The 15,165-nt window shown below is 34.3% G+C and overlaps 1 protein-coding gene across 2 annotated transcripts; it reads right to left on the reverse strand.

The window, feature by feature from the left end:
* Positions 1-2,886: 2,886 nt before the first annotated feature.
* On the reverse strand, positions 2,887-9,944 carry LOC125660448 (protein draper-like). Of its 2 annotated transcripts, none has more exons than XR_008798818.1 (4): positions 9,413-9,944; positions 9,243-9,301; positions 9,025-9,159; positions 2,887-7,960 (listed from the first exon to the last, which is right to left on the reverse strand). XR_008798818.1 is itself a non-coding variant. In XM_056150358.1 (4 exons), exons 1-4 carry the CDS (start codon positions 9,499-9,501, stop codon positions 7,842-7,844), a joined length of 378 nt encoding a protein of 125 aa, XP_056006333.1. In that variant the 5' UTR covers positions 9,502-9,944; the 3' UTR covers positions 7,671-7,841. The 2 variants fall into 2 exon arrangements, 1 of the variants encoding a protein (XP_056006333.1); XM_056150358.1 differs by having other exon boundaries at positions 7,671-7,936.
* Between the last annotated feature and the right edge of the window lie 5,221 nt (positions 9,945-15,165).

Genomic DNA, 15,165 nt, shown 5'->3' on the forward strand with positions numbered 1-15,165 from the left:
ATTCTTTATATAAATAGTGTAACGCGTTACCGGGTTCTTGACAAGAGATGGGGTCATATATTTATAATTTTCCTTTTACTCTACTTGAGCGATTGATTGATCATTAACATAAATGTTTCTATTTCTCTCTCCGAGCGTTGATTGGTACCGAGTTACTTATCTCGGGTTTCTAATCATATACAGAGGGCAGTTCGCTGGCTGGGCTACTTGCACCGCGTTTCTGAGCTAAATTCCTATTTCTTAGTGATAGTACAGGGTGCCTAACCCTTATTCAGGATAATTGCACCCAGTACCCCACTGCAATTCCTTAAGCTATTTCCACTAATGCTCTTTTTTTTTACCCTAGCCTATTACTTATTTTTATTTTTTGCCTACCTACTCTCTCCTCTACGCGCTTCTGGAGCTGTTCCCATCAGACTGATTGAGTTCCCTTCTGGAGCTGTTCCCATCAGACTGATTGATTTACCTTCTGGAGCTGTTCCCATCAGATTGATTGATTTCCCTTATGGAGCTGTTCCCATCAGACTGATTGATTTCCCTTCTGGAGCTGTTCCCATCACACTGATTGATTTCCCTACTGCAGGCTCTTATATACTACTGGACCATGTCTATCCAAAAATGTGGGCTTTTGAAATTTATGTTTTATCAAAGTTGAGTAAAACGTTTTCGCTTTTTGCTTTAAAAACAAAGTTTTGGTTTTATTTTGTGCTTTGATATAGGGAATATTAGAAAATTCATACATGAATTCAAACTTTTTAAAGATATGTTGTATCATCTTATAGGCCTTTCCGAAACGTGAGTTATCTCTCTTTATATTCTTACATTTAGTGTGAATATGACAACTTCTGGGTAGTAACACACTCATACTTCGCATACATTATAAGAGTTATATTAGTATGGGTGCTGTTCAAAATTGAAAACAGTTGAAATCATTTGTACGAGATAGTAAGAAAATGTTAATGGAAACAAAAACGAATTTCTTGATCGAATCGGGTGTGATTGGGGGTTGGGGGGTTGGGTTGGGTTAAAAATTAAATTGGAAATCACGCAGACATTCATTTGCTTACTTACGACTGGCATAATTATTTTGTATGAAATCAGAACAGAACTTCTGATTCTCAAGAGATGATGGTATCTCACAAGGATCGACACGTGCAAAGATCTTGCATAACCCCCCCCCCCACTTTTAAAATAGTAAAAAATCAATTAAATTAGGAAATCAACGCTCTCATTGTTTTATCAGGGCTAAAATTATTCCTCAACTACCAATCGACTCTTCCAAAAATAAACCAGACTACAATGTTTGGGTAATTTTCTCCAAAGTACCTGGACGTGTTCATTCTGTGTGCAAATCATTTGTACACTGCTGCATAACCTGGAATTGTTAATATCAAATGATATGTTGTAAATGCAGAAAAATAGTTAATTAAATTATTTTTTTAAAATTAATTTTGATCAATATTGCTCGATTGATATAGATTATTTTTCATAGATCTGTGTGATCCGGAGGGGGGGGGGGGCTGCCACATTCTGAGATGTACTCTCTGGGGAAAGGTAAGTTTAACCCCCAATAGAATGCTTTTGACGTCTCTGTATCTTCCCTCTTTTACTCGTTTTAGCCCCCTTGAAATGTACTTGATTATGTATAGGCACGTATCGTGTCATAACAGAAATTGCAATGACAGATTTAGATCCCCCTTTTCGCCACAAATTTACATAATAATTTGAGTAAAACTCCAAATAATTTACCCAAAATGGCTGAATTTACAGGTACACACTCTAGCCGACTATAAATTCAGGGCTTTCAATTATAAGTTATTTTATTTTCAAAACATTGCATGTGAAAAAGTCATTTTAAAGATGGTTTGTGACGACGAATTTCTTTATGGTTATACTTGTATTTGAAACTGTATAAAGTTTGTGGACAGACAGCTAGAAATCTCTCAGTGGCCTCTCACTTACAAGTACAGGTTGGGATAAATTTTACTCGCCAATCGAAGAGATGGACATTTTCAAAATCCAGAGGTGTCAGTCCGACATATTTATTGATGAATGTACTACATTGATATTGAACAAGTAACTTCTGATATTCTATTATAAATCTGACTGTATTAAAACACAGGTAAAGATTTTGAGGAAATGTATGCAATATATTATATACATGTATTATAATTTCAGTCATAAAACACGTACAATCTTGGAAAATAGGGGGGGGGGGTAGTTAGAATAATCTAACAGCGTCTCGGGACAGGCCCTTCACTTTAACGATAGAACATTCTATCAGGGGGGGGGGGAGTCCTCATCTACTTACAACATTGATTTTCTATTATCTTTACATGCAAAGTTGGTTATTTTCACGTGCATGAAGTAAACCTATGCATTGGGATTTTTTTTTATCAATGTTAAAATATTTGTTGGCGTGATTACTGTAAAATTATACAGCAATATCTTTGCGGCCTTCTGCACTGTTGATAATGACTCTTCTCGAATATACTACCCGAAAGTCTTAAACTACTGTTACGCAAGCGCACTACGTCCCGGATCAAGGAAAGATAACTCATGTTTTCGGATTGGCCTATACTCACACAGAAGTGTTAACTAACTAAATAATGTCAATACTTTGCAGAAACTCTCTATATATTTTTAATGATATGTTTACTTGTAAGAACGCGTGGAATCCACATTGCTTTTTTAAAATGCTTTCAGTTTAGACTCTAGATCAACTTACCTATAACACCATCTTTATATCTCCTTTCAATGTGTTCCTTTTAATTCTATGTTTTATTCCAAAAAAGTTAAATGACAGGCATTCATGTCTTTTATAAACTTAGTATTTGGTAATTCTAAGATGCTTGCAACATAAACAAGTTTTATAATAAAGATAAAGCTCTTCTTTTCCATGATTCAAATAACATTTCAATTTCGCGATATATTTTCATCCAGTTTTTACTGTAACATTCATTTCGTCTTGTCCTATATAAATGCCTAAAGACTTTACGGCTTTCTAAGTTACTTTAATTCCTTCTACTGTTTCAAACTGGTTTTTAAGGTTTCCAAGTAAAATGTATTCTGATTTGGTGAAGTTTATTTTTAAACCTGCTTATTCACAGAAACTGTTAAGAGTTTTAATCGCTTGTTTCAGGGACTCGGTATCACTTAATGCTATTGTCATGTCGTCCGCATGTTGGATTTTTTAAAATTTCATTCTCTAGGTTTTTAGATGTAAAGCCGCGGATTGAGTTGTTCGTTTTAATTTTATTTGACAGAATTTCGACAAGAATGGGGTATAGAATAGCTGAAATCGGACAGCCTTGTCTGATTTCCCTGTTTGCCTTTATTGTAATGTCGTATTCTTAATGGGATTGATAAGATTGATCAGTGTTCGTTACCGTCACTAAAAGCAGGCGCGTAGCTACGATTACGTCAAAACGCCCGGGCGTACACATAAAAAACCCTATTAAATGCTACAAACATAGGTGAAAAATAAGTGTCTGCAGTATCTGCGGTACATTAGTCTCCCTATTGGTAGTGATATCTTGTTAGTGTTACACCTTTCCGGGTCTAAGCCGTTGTCGTTACGGCATGTTTTCTCTATTAGACACTTCACCTTACAATAGGTGTACCCATTAATTAACTCAGGTTACGCCACTGCTAAAAGTACAGGAATGTTGTGGTAGGGCTGAAATTTTAGACAAGACAAGTCTTTAACGCATGTCATTTTTGATGCACTGTTAAAAAATAATGACTATTTCTGTTCGTTCAGTGTGTTACAGGTTGACCGGAATTAAGAATTAAAACAAGATCTTAACCGTTTTCACTTTCACTTTAAATTGTAGATATATTGTCCATAATCACTATTCACTACTGAGTTAGGTATTCTTTACTAGCAATACAAGCTCACATTTACTCCAAGAAAAAGGGACGGAAGAGTACACCATTATGAATTTATGACTAAATTATTTAAAACTGTTCGATTCCTTGAGTTATTTTGGCTGGACTCCGTACATGCAGTACATGTGTTTCAACCATAATACGATTGTAATCAAAATCTATAACAATATATGATAATTTTGCGTTAAAAGTAACAAATGTATGGCACAGGTCTGGTGACAATTGCTTGTTGATTTTTTGAACAAACATCTGGCCCATAATTACAAATAAAGATAAGGTCTCATTTAAAAGTCAGTATTCATTTAAAAGCATCTAACACATATTACATATACATGTATCTAGAGTTGTTCACAAGCAAGCGATATTACAAGTTAATCTTGACCTGTTCACTAGTAATCAGGATAAGAAGTTTAATCTGAGCTGTTCGTTAGCAAGAGGGAAACGTTTAGTCTAGAGCTATCGACAGGCAAGAATGACAATAACATTAAGATAGAGATGTTCACTCATAAATGAAACGAGAACTTTAGATATATCCAGGGGTCCGTGTTAGCCTAACTCTCTATATTATATTGCTTATAGGAGTAATGAGATTGATCACTGTTCGTTATCTTCGCATTTCATAAAACCAATAAGCGAGACAACTGTAGTATATAAAGGAAAGAGTAGAAATTTTTTGGCTTGATCGGGAATCCAACCCGGGACCCCTGCATTACTAGTTAGGTGCTCTAACCACTGAGCTACCCAGTCCGAAATCCACGGTCCGTATAGCCCTATTTACTACACAACCAATGTCATCTAGAATAACGTTAATCGACAGCCGTTTACTAGTGGGGAAAGAAGTTTTAATGATAACTGTTCACTTGCAACCTCGGTAATCCAACGCAACAGTTCTTTGTCATCCCAAATATGTTAGATGGTTATTCATTGGATACTATGAGAGTATATAGTTACCATGAGCTAGATCGTGACAGGTGGAGGTTCAACCACAAGTTATGAGATTCCAATTAATTAGTGGAGTGGATATTTGAAGCGTTTATCAAAATTCATGATGTCATGTCGAGTGTTTGAATGATTTGAAGAATCATATCATCTGCTTTATGTAATTTATGTACGTTAACCTACAAGCATAATATGACAAAGTTCATCATTTCTGTAACTGTGAACTTTATTTCCAGACTTATTTTTGTATTGTTGTGCTATGAATAAAAACTGGAAAGGATAAACAATTTTCAGGAAACGTAAGAATGTCAAGCAGTGCAATTTAAAAATATACACTAATAGCACAAGCGTGATGTGAAAATATATCTGCACATCTGTTTCCTGTTAGTTTACAAATGAAAGAAATATGCTTTTTAAATGTTTGTTTCTTTGTATTTTTTCCCTAGAATTGGGATGCCATCAGCTGCAAATGAAGTATCACAAATTTAGACCTAGGCATGGTGCCCAGAAAGCTAGCATTGGTTGATTTTATTTTGTCAACGCCAAGCGAAACATGATACCCCGGTTTGTAAAGTATGATTTAAAAGACCCATGACTCTCACTTCTAAAGTCACCTTTGGTGAATACAAGAGATTAATCACTGACTTTCTTCACGATGCGAACGATTTGACCACTGATCCAAAACGATCGGTAAAAGTAAAACTGAACTGATACAACACCGTCCTTTTGAACTGTGGAAGCCGCTATCTTGACATCATCATTGCACCCCGGCACCTTAGGACTGGCAATTAAATAGGAATTTTGCTTTGCAAGTTTGTGCTTTGCTTCATCTTTGATTCGCAGTGACGTGTCGGGGAATAAAATATTATTAGTGTTATTGTGAAATAAAAGAAAAACAATATGTTTGCGATGTAGATAAATAGGAAATATACAGAGAAATGTAAAACTTTGTAGTATATTCACAAACTCATAACCCATAAATCCAGTCCGCCAGGTGTCCTTAGCTGCATACATACGAAAGCAGCGCTTAATGCAATGATCCAATATAAATCAAACTATTTTAAAATGTGAAATTTTGTCATTGCTAATTCAAAATTCTAACTAGGAATCTTTCAATATCTTATTTTTTTTATGTCTGCAATCTCCGTGGAAGGAAAAAAGACGGTATCTCAGTATTTCTTTCTAGAATGTTCGTCAATATCTCGATATCTCAGTATTTTCTGTATGATGTTCATCAGCACCTCAGTATTAGTCCGGAGGAGGTTCATCTGTTTTTTAGTATTTTTCTGTTTGTATGGGGTTCTTTGCATATGAATGCAACTTTAAACTACACCAAATCATTGAATTCGATATCTTCAGGGTACTGTTTAAAGTTACGCAGTTTTCTTGACAATTCTTTTAAGTGCATTCCTTCTATCTTCATCTTTACTGATGAAATTCCATTTTTCTTCGTCATACCAGTTTTAAAATTTCCTGTTTCTCGGATGTCATGGGTTTCAAATATATCTGCTGTTTGTGAATTTTTGTTTAGAGTTTCGCTGCACTGCTTTACGGATGATAAAGATCCATTCTCGTTGTTTTTCGACGAACACCCCGAGTCTGTATTATTGCAACAACTGTTTGAACTGTGTGGAGAGTAGAGGTCTTCATCAATTTCCCGACTATTCTCGAATGCCATATCTATTTTGTGGTAATGATCGACTTCCATGTTCATATGACTGTACACACTTTCTGAAGACGACAGCTTAACATGACTAGTCTCTTTTGAATTTAAGGAATTATCGGTAACATCATTTTGCTGACAACACATTTGAGGTTCTAACGGTTCAAACTTCCCGCCGTGAAATGTTGATTCTGGATCACCATTATCAGCTGCGTTACTGGAAGATGGACTGAGTTGAGGAAATCTATTCAATGGTATCGTACTGACTTGTAATCCGCCTGTGTGTATAGTTTAGCAAATTTCTAGAAAAATTTAAACTTTTTCAATTATATTCATTTACTTTAAACATCTTTGATATGAAATATGTGTTAGAATAACCTTTTTGAATCAATGAATCTGGAGTCATTAAGGTTCTGTTTCTGCTGTAATACAAGAAAGGTATATTCTTACTAAAATCATTGGAAATAAACCGACAAGTGGAACGGAAGAAGAAACATCAAGTTACCTCATTACACTCTGAAAACGTTTATCAAATCAGCAAGAAATGCCGTAGTCTTGAAAAATTTGATGATAGGCAATAAGTACATATATCAAAATGGTAAAAAAAAAAAAGCAATTTGGAGAAAAAAGCCACGAGTTTCAAAAAATTATTTTAACAAAAACAAAGAGGCTGGTGGATTTGATTAATTGATTGATTGATTGATTGTATCTTGCTGAACGTTTCGCTCGAGAATTTTTCACTCATATGGAGACGTCACCAAGACCGGTGAAGGGCTTCAAATTTAGGACTATTCCTGACGCTTATAGCCATTGAGGAGTTAGAGTTCTTTAGCGTGCAACACCTACTGTGACACAGTACATCCGTTTTTAAGGTCATCTCCGAGGACCCGTGACATTCACACCTGATGCCGAGCGTTTGCCGATGGAACTGTCACCACCTATTTTAACGACTTAGGTCTGTCGCGGCCGGGATTCGAATCCCGGCCTTCAGTATGCGGGACGAACGCTCTAACCTCTCGGCCACCGCGGCGGTTTGGCGGATGTGAACTCGGGATCTGCGTGCCAGTACCTCGATACTTATCTACTGGGGCGGATTTGAACTCGGGATCTGCATGCCAGTACCCCGATACTTATCTACTGAGCTACGTAGATATACAGTCAAAACGATACAAACCATTTCACATGACATTTGAATCGCCATATCATGTATTCAAAAATTCTAGAAACATTTATATTTCCACAAACACGGGAGAAATTTCTTTTATAGAAACCATAAAGTTATCAAATCATCAAATGATTCTGAAGACTTCCCAAGCTCTCATCCAATGCCAAGTGAAATTTTCCCATTTTACCTCTTTTTGCAGTAGATGATGATAACTATTATGAAAGTAAGACTTCCTGCCAATGATGAACCAATGATAACGCTCTCATTATTGGAATTCTCTGAAATAAAATTGTTATCCTTATCTGGAAATATAAGAATAAGAGATAAATGAATTTCTGATGAAAATTATCTGACATCGGTAACTCTATTTTTAAGCGAAACTGGTATATGCCTCTGCTGGGAATCAAACCCTGGATGAATGCACAAGATCGAGCTAAAGGGTCAACGCACTAGTCAGAGGTAAAGGGAAGGCCATGTAACTGATCCTATCACATATTTAATTTATAAACTTTATGTGACCAATTTTAATTCTGGTTAAAGATGGAGAGGGCTTACGGTGGGTGTGACCAATCGTCAGGGGATGCTTACTCTTCCTAGGTACATTCTCCCATATCTGGTGATTTAGTGTTCGCGTTTCCCCAAATTTCAACATCGTATTCCCTATAGGATTGATCACTGTTTGTTATCTTTGCATTTTCCCCCGATATCACTTCACACGTATATGACATTCTACTATAACATTAATGTTTAGATTTTTCTTTTCTGTAGTCAATATAAAAGGATGGGAGAAGAAATAATGTTGCATACGCTCACTTTTTATCTTTCAATAGATGGATTCAACATGAAAATTTATCACGTGTTTACTCCTTTATCCAGTGGATATCACCTATTACATAATTTTTAATTATTACACTATGTTTTCCTACGCCATTTGTCACGTCACAAACAAACGTCAATTTTACGTAGTTTGTTTACAAAATGTCTTGAAACAAAATTCCCGACAAAACAGCAACGTAAATGAATATTCGGGGAAGGAGAGTTAACATGTGATAAAAATTATCCTCCATGGTTTGTGGTCTAATATGATCTATATCCAACTCGTTGTGTTTTCTATCCCCTCATCAAGGCTCAGCGATAGAAAACGCACAACTCGTTGAATATAAATCACATCACACTATCAACAAAGGGAGATCCTGGATGTATCAAAATGAAATAAATCAGCACCAAACAAACAATTTCGTGGTTTAAGATAAAAGTGGATTTGTAAGAGCTATTGGTTAGGAATATGAAATTATCAATGAGAGACTAGAAAGTTTGCGATTTCAGAGAAATAAGACTTAAAATTGCACACAAATATTTTTCTTACCAGTCTGATTTGAAAAATTACACCCAGAGACCTTGTCACACGAAGGACAATCACAGACTTCTGCACACAAACGTCCATAGAACCCGTCAGGACAGTTCTCCTTACAAGCTATGCCAAATGTGCCTGGCCAACATTCTGTTAGAAGACATTACTTATATAATACATCCATTACCATAATAAAACGAGTTCAGTGATATATCAAATATTTTGATAATTACCTTCACATGAATCATCACGTCTTTTGTAATTACGACAACATTGTAGAGGTTTACCATTTCTGTTCGGAGGAAAAGTTTTCATAAAGCAATGAATGGAAAATTCCAAAACAGAATGTTTAAATATATAAAATATCATAAAGGGAGTATTATACAATAAAATGTTTACATACTTTGAGCAGACTCCAGGAATCTCTGTCTGGGCATGTGATATCACAAATAAACCATTCAACAGCAACACCAAATTAAACGTAGAACGCATTATTATGCACAATATAAAAGATCACATTACTAAGGCAGTATCATAGGTTTTATGCACAACAAAATGTTTCCGAACGTTATACCAGTACTCATTTACCTTCACAAACAAGGAATTGGATTTGGAAAAGTGCTTAGATGAAATTGCTGGTTGAACTTCCCTCTCAATTGAAGTGACCCATCATCAGATACTACAGAATATACAACATAAGTATCGTACGAAAGTGTGCTACAATTGACACCATTGATACTGATCAAGATTTAGAGCTTTCGGCAGGTATGACCGGTCAATAGGGGATACTGACTCCTCCTAGGCGCCTAATCCCACCACCGGTGAGTCCAGGGTTTAGTGTTTGCCCTGCCCTCAATGTTGTACTCTCTTGAATTGAATTATAGGAATGATTATTATTTGTTTCCTCCACCTGTTTCGTATGAAAGGTTTAAATGTCCGTGTTTTCAATGGGACATAAACAACAAACGCACCAACATTCAACAATCATCTCTCAATTAGAAAACTATGCTGTTACCATAAAACACTCACTTTTTAACATAGAATGGAAATCTTTACAGTACAATATAATTTTTTATTGAATTTGGAAATATTGAAACCTTGCATTCAAACACATATCTATCCATATCAAATTGTTATAATGAAATAAGTTATAAATTACCTGTCATCAGCTCGAATTCTCTCTGACGTAATTCATACCAATTGTTGAGTTGTTCTATATATACTAACCTTCAGTACGGATTTTTTTCGTTACCTCAATCAAAATATAGGGCTTACGGCGGGTGTGGCTGTTCTACAGGGAATACCTACCAGACAACACAAATGCAATGCACCTAACTGCGATTCATTTAAACGTTTTGTTCCTCATCCAATAGTTCATTTTAATTAATAGAGCATTTGTCGAATATTCTACTCTATTCCTACCAAGCTCCATTTTAAGAAAGTGTTAATCAGTTTCCGGATTTAAAAGTTTCGCATTTTTTAAACTTTATTCTGGTAAAAGAAAGTACTGTGTCACTCTCGAATGAAAATAAAAGCTTGTTATTCTTTCTAAATATTCAAAATTTATTAAAGAGTAATACGATAATTTCCTACTTCTACACCAATACATAACACATGGTCTTTAGTAATTAAATGAAGCAGGTACTTGTTTATATAAAATTCCAATTCAATTCATTTGCTCAAACCATGTTAAACGGTTCATGTGGTACAAGAAATATAATACAAGCCAAGAAAATCGTCAGAGGTTCATACATGAAACAATGCAACTTTCTTAGATACCAGAGGGGAACATAATACACACTATATGTATAAATAAACGTAATAGTAATACGTTTAAGAGGTAGCAGAAGAACAATTACTAAGAACAACAGACAATCTCAAAAATATGACAAATAAAAACACACAGATTTCTTAATAGTTTCATATCTTGAGTTGACAATAGATTGGAAAACTTCAGAATATTTCGTTTTTCATCAACGAATTTGTCTATGTGATTTTCCTTAATTCTGAAAAAGTTGGAAACTGTAAAATAAAATGGAAATCATCTCCTGTTTCTCCTTTATTACAAAATGTACATAGTCTTTCATTCTGGGGAATACTATACCATCTTCCTATCTCTGGGTAAACGGTGATTTGAAGTGCGAAAGAAGGTGTTGCACGTCTCATGTTAATTTTGCATGAAAGATCGATAAAATTTAGTTATTCAAATATATGATAAAACCAATCGGAATTTATGTCTTGATTCAATCATTTTTGAAAATAAGTTTTAAAGACGTGTATTGACAAACATTAGTCAAAATAATTCGAGTTTAAATCAAGCAATAAGCGATATATATGATGTTTAGCGTTAAAATGAAGGGATATTCCCGAATTTAAGAAAAACTGCCTCCGTGAAACAAAATAAACTTAGTAAGAACATGATCTTCAAGTTTTCCACTGAAAACTTTAGCTTTAAACAGTGCGACATTTAACTCTGGACACGACAAAAGTCCGGAGTTTCGCCAACCCTTTTATTAAGGATACAAATAAACCCTTTACAAAAAAAGATGGGATTTTATGTCCACAAGACATGCACCAACATTTACACTTGTAACTATTGTAGTTTTTAAGATATTTCACCTGAAATCAAAAAATCCCATGGGATTTTGGAGGGATTTTTAATCCCACTTGGGGGATTTTCACTCCTACCAAAAATCCCATGGGAGAAAAAATATAATTTCTCCCATAGGATTTTAACTCCCATATTTAAATTCAAAATGGGATACAATGTCCCATAGGAGGAAATGTCCCATAATGAACATGAAATGGCAGTGAATATCCTATTTGAGCATGAATGGGAATAAATATCCCAAATAAAACACAGGATGGGGACTTTTATCCCATGAATATAGTAATAAAGCAGAAAATTGTATCTTAAAGAGTGTTGTTTGTCATGATTCTTAAGAATGTACTTGCAAGCTAAGGAATGACATTAACTTTATATCTAGTAATTACATTCCTAAATTATGTAGACCTATACATGTGTTAATGGATAAATGTTTAAACAACATGAGAAATTAAATTATATTAGAGCTCTGCATTACTAAACTCTTTCCCATGCAATTTCAATTGTATACATATAACCCTATCACAAAAATATTAGAATAAAATTGAACGGTATTAAATTATGCAGTTAGAACACTAACTTATTTACATGCAGCTGTTCACATTCTCTATTTACAACCCTTTACAGGTCGTCAGGTGTGAATATTCACAGGAACCGGTATTTTTGTCTGTAATAATAATAGTAGGCCCTATGGTACCATCCCCAATGAAAAAAATAACCCAAAAGGAATGGCACCATTTCTTACTCAAAACTTCGCTTCAAAATAATTCGAAAATTCTGCTTTTATCGTCCCCACCCCAATTGTCATTCTGATTCAGTAATCCCAGTGCTTTTATTAGGGGTGTGTGGTATATACCCCTACTCTTATCATTATGTACAGGCTAAATTACCGGTTCCTCTGATATGTTGTGGAATTTTGGAATAGCCTAGCTTACAGTTACAATTTGTTTACAATATATTAAAATTAGTGTTAATTAAGTGCTTACGGTGAAATCTGCTACTGCTAGATGATGCTAAGTTGTTTCGTGAACCGAATCAGACATCTCCAACAAGATTCTCGAAGATTTAACAACACAAGAATCATTTTACAAAATGCATGCTTCGGTCCATCATTCTCCCTCTGACAATCACATTCATTCTGAAGTCAAAGTACTTTCTCCTATACCTGAAGCGTCAAAAAGACTTTGACAGGGAAATACGAATAAACGGTTAACAGACATCTCGACCCTAAGAAAGTTCAGTCCTGGATGTTCTAGTCCAAAAAGAAGTACGATCCAATCTTATGCATTCATTTATTACATTTCCGGTTGAGCAACACCCAAATCCTCTAGAGACATTGTTTACAGTTATATGACATTACCTAAATGTGTGACACAATATTAATCCACCCCTGTTCAAAGGGGCATAAGCACCGAGCATAGACCTAAATGTTGCAGCCCTTCACTGGCAATGGTGACGTCTCCATACAAGTGAAAAATTCTCAAACAGGACGTTTACGTTTTTTTTGTTTTGTTTTTTTTTTAATTTTGTTTTCATTTTTTTAAATGTTAAACATGAAAAGTATAACTGAATCTGTGTTCACAGCCAAAATTTTAACCTTCTGGATGCAGGAATAAAAGCAATATTTTAGCCTTCATTCTGTGTTATGTAAACAAAGACTGGAGTCTTTTTATGTTTACATTTAAGGTGGCTCACTACACCGGGAAATAGTTTCTCAAATCAGTACAAATAGATTTAATATTTTAAAAAAGATCTGATGATATACAATAAGTGTGTATGCCAAAAACAGCAAAAAATGCAAATTTGGATAAAAACATGATTTTCAAAAATATTATTTCAACACATGAACAAAAGACTGGTGGATTTGAGCTCAAGATCTGTAGTTCACCAGCCCAACGCTCTCTCTCTCTCTCTCTCTCTCTCTCTCTCTCTCTCTCTCTCTCTCTCTTGCCCAATGCTTTATTAATTAACCACTTAGCTATGGTGTTATAGACGAATAAATCGATCAATACAAATACTTTCCCAAAACATTTAAATCGCCATCTTGTAACATAGTGTCATAAAGCTTTAATGTAGTGAGTACCTTAACAAACCAGTGAAATGTTTAATTTTGTAATTGAATTTTCAAAGCATCTTTACTTTTGCACATGCAATTTTACAAAGATTATTCAATAAAGGGTAAAAAAAAAAACAACACTTAAAATACTTGTTTTTGATCCACTGTAGATTTTAGGAAAATATTAGATTCCTGGGTCAGAGAAATCTAGACATCATTAAATGATAATGAAGTATTGTATAAAAAAAAAATAAAAAAAAAATAAAAAAAAAAAAAATTCAAGACTCTGCAATGTTTGCAACTAGGAGAAATGGTCACAAGCTATTTTACACCCGCATCCCTCTTGGATCGAACCACTATAACTTTTAGGATAACAATAAATCCTCTCCCAACAATGTGCACATCTGCAAATGGCAATGAAGCATTGTACAAAGTTTCAAGTTTATCAGATAATCCATACAGGAGGAGAAGCATTTTAATGCACAATTTAAGACTTTGTGACAGACAGACTTACAGATATGGACAGAAAATACAAAAACCATATAATTATATGAAATGATTTTGCATGTAAAAAGTACATGAAGTGCACAATTATGATTTAAATGTAATTATCATTTTTATTAGGAATTTAGATGTCTCCTCTTTTTGCAAACAATTACACATCTATATATGAAGATGACATATATAGTGAGCATATAAAACACTCCTACCAAAAATGTAAACAAATATGTGCAATGCAAGTTTGAAAAATATGTATGTCTTAAAAAGTGATTGACTAGATATCAGGAAGCAAGCAAGCTCACTCCATGTTACTGTGCTACAACTAACTGAAATTCACTACATTATCCAAAATCCACCCAAAAAGAACCAAAACCTACCAACACTAAATACCAATATATATCCATGTGAGGTCAAGGTTTCAGGAGTGAAACAATGTGTTTTTTAAACTTTAAAATCATTATGTTTTACTTTTGTAGGATATTCATAATGTTGAAATTGATTTAAAGCAATCAATTTTCAATTGGAGATACAAGGTACATGTATGCACATAAATGTACCACCCTGAATCTCATATCATACCTTATTATAGCTGGCAAAATTATGAAATGAAATTTAATGTCACCACAGAATTTATAATTTCCGTTTCTTTCTCTCAATTCACATGGAGACCTCCTTTTTTAGAGTCTTATTTTCTTTTACTTGAATGTTCTAAATTGAAATCTAAGGAATAATAATCTTGGAAGAAAAATCTACATGAAAATATTTTCTACTTTGAGAAACAAAATGACAAACATAACTGTTTTAAATGTAAGTAAGAAATAGAAAAATAATTCAATTTAATGCACTTACATATGTAATTGAAAGAAAATTCCTTTGAGTACATGATTTTAGAATGAAAATAAGATTAATATTCAATGAAGTATTTCAATTTCTTCAAAACTTCGATCTTCAGATGATTTTCCATCCATTGACACCCCAAATGTATGATCACACA

This window comes from Ostrea edulis, chromosome 9 (assembly GCF_947568905.1).
Source record: "Ostrea edulis chromosome 9, xbOstEdul1.1, whole genome shotgun sequence".
Taxonomy (NCBI): Eukaryota; Metazoa; Mollusca; class Bivalvia; order Ostreida; family Ostreidae; genus Ostrea; species Ostrea edulis.

Excerpts from the sequence above, each read along its gene's own strand:
- LOC125660448 (XM_056150358.1), bottom strand. The coding sequence starts at position 9,501 with ATGCGTTCTACGTTTAATTTGGTGTTGCTGTTGAATGGTTTATTTGTG. Across the intron at positions 9,302-9,412 it reads ATTCCTGGAGTCTGCTCAAA|AAATGGTAAACCTCTACAAT; the intron begins GTATGTAAACAT and ends TCCTCCGAACAG. Across the intron at positions 9,160-9,242 it reads ACGTGATGATTCATGTGAAG|AATGTTGGCCAGGCACATTT; the intron begins GTAATTATCAAA and ends GTCTTCTAACAG.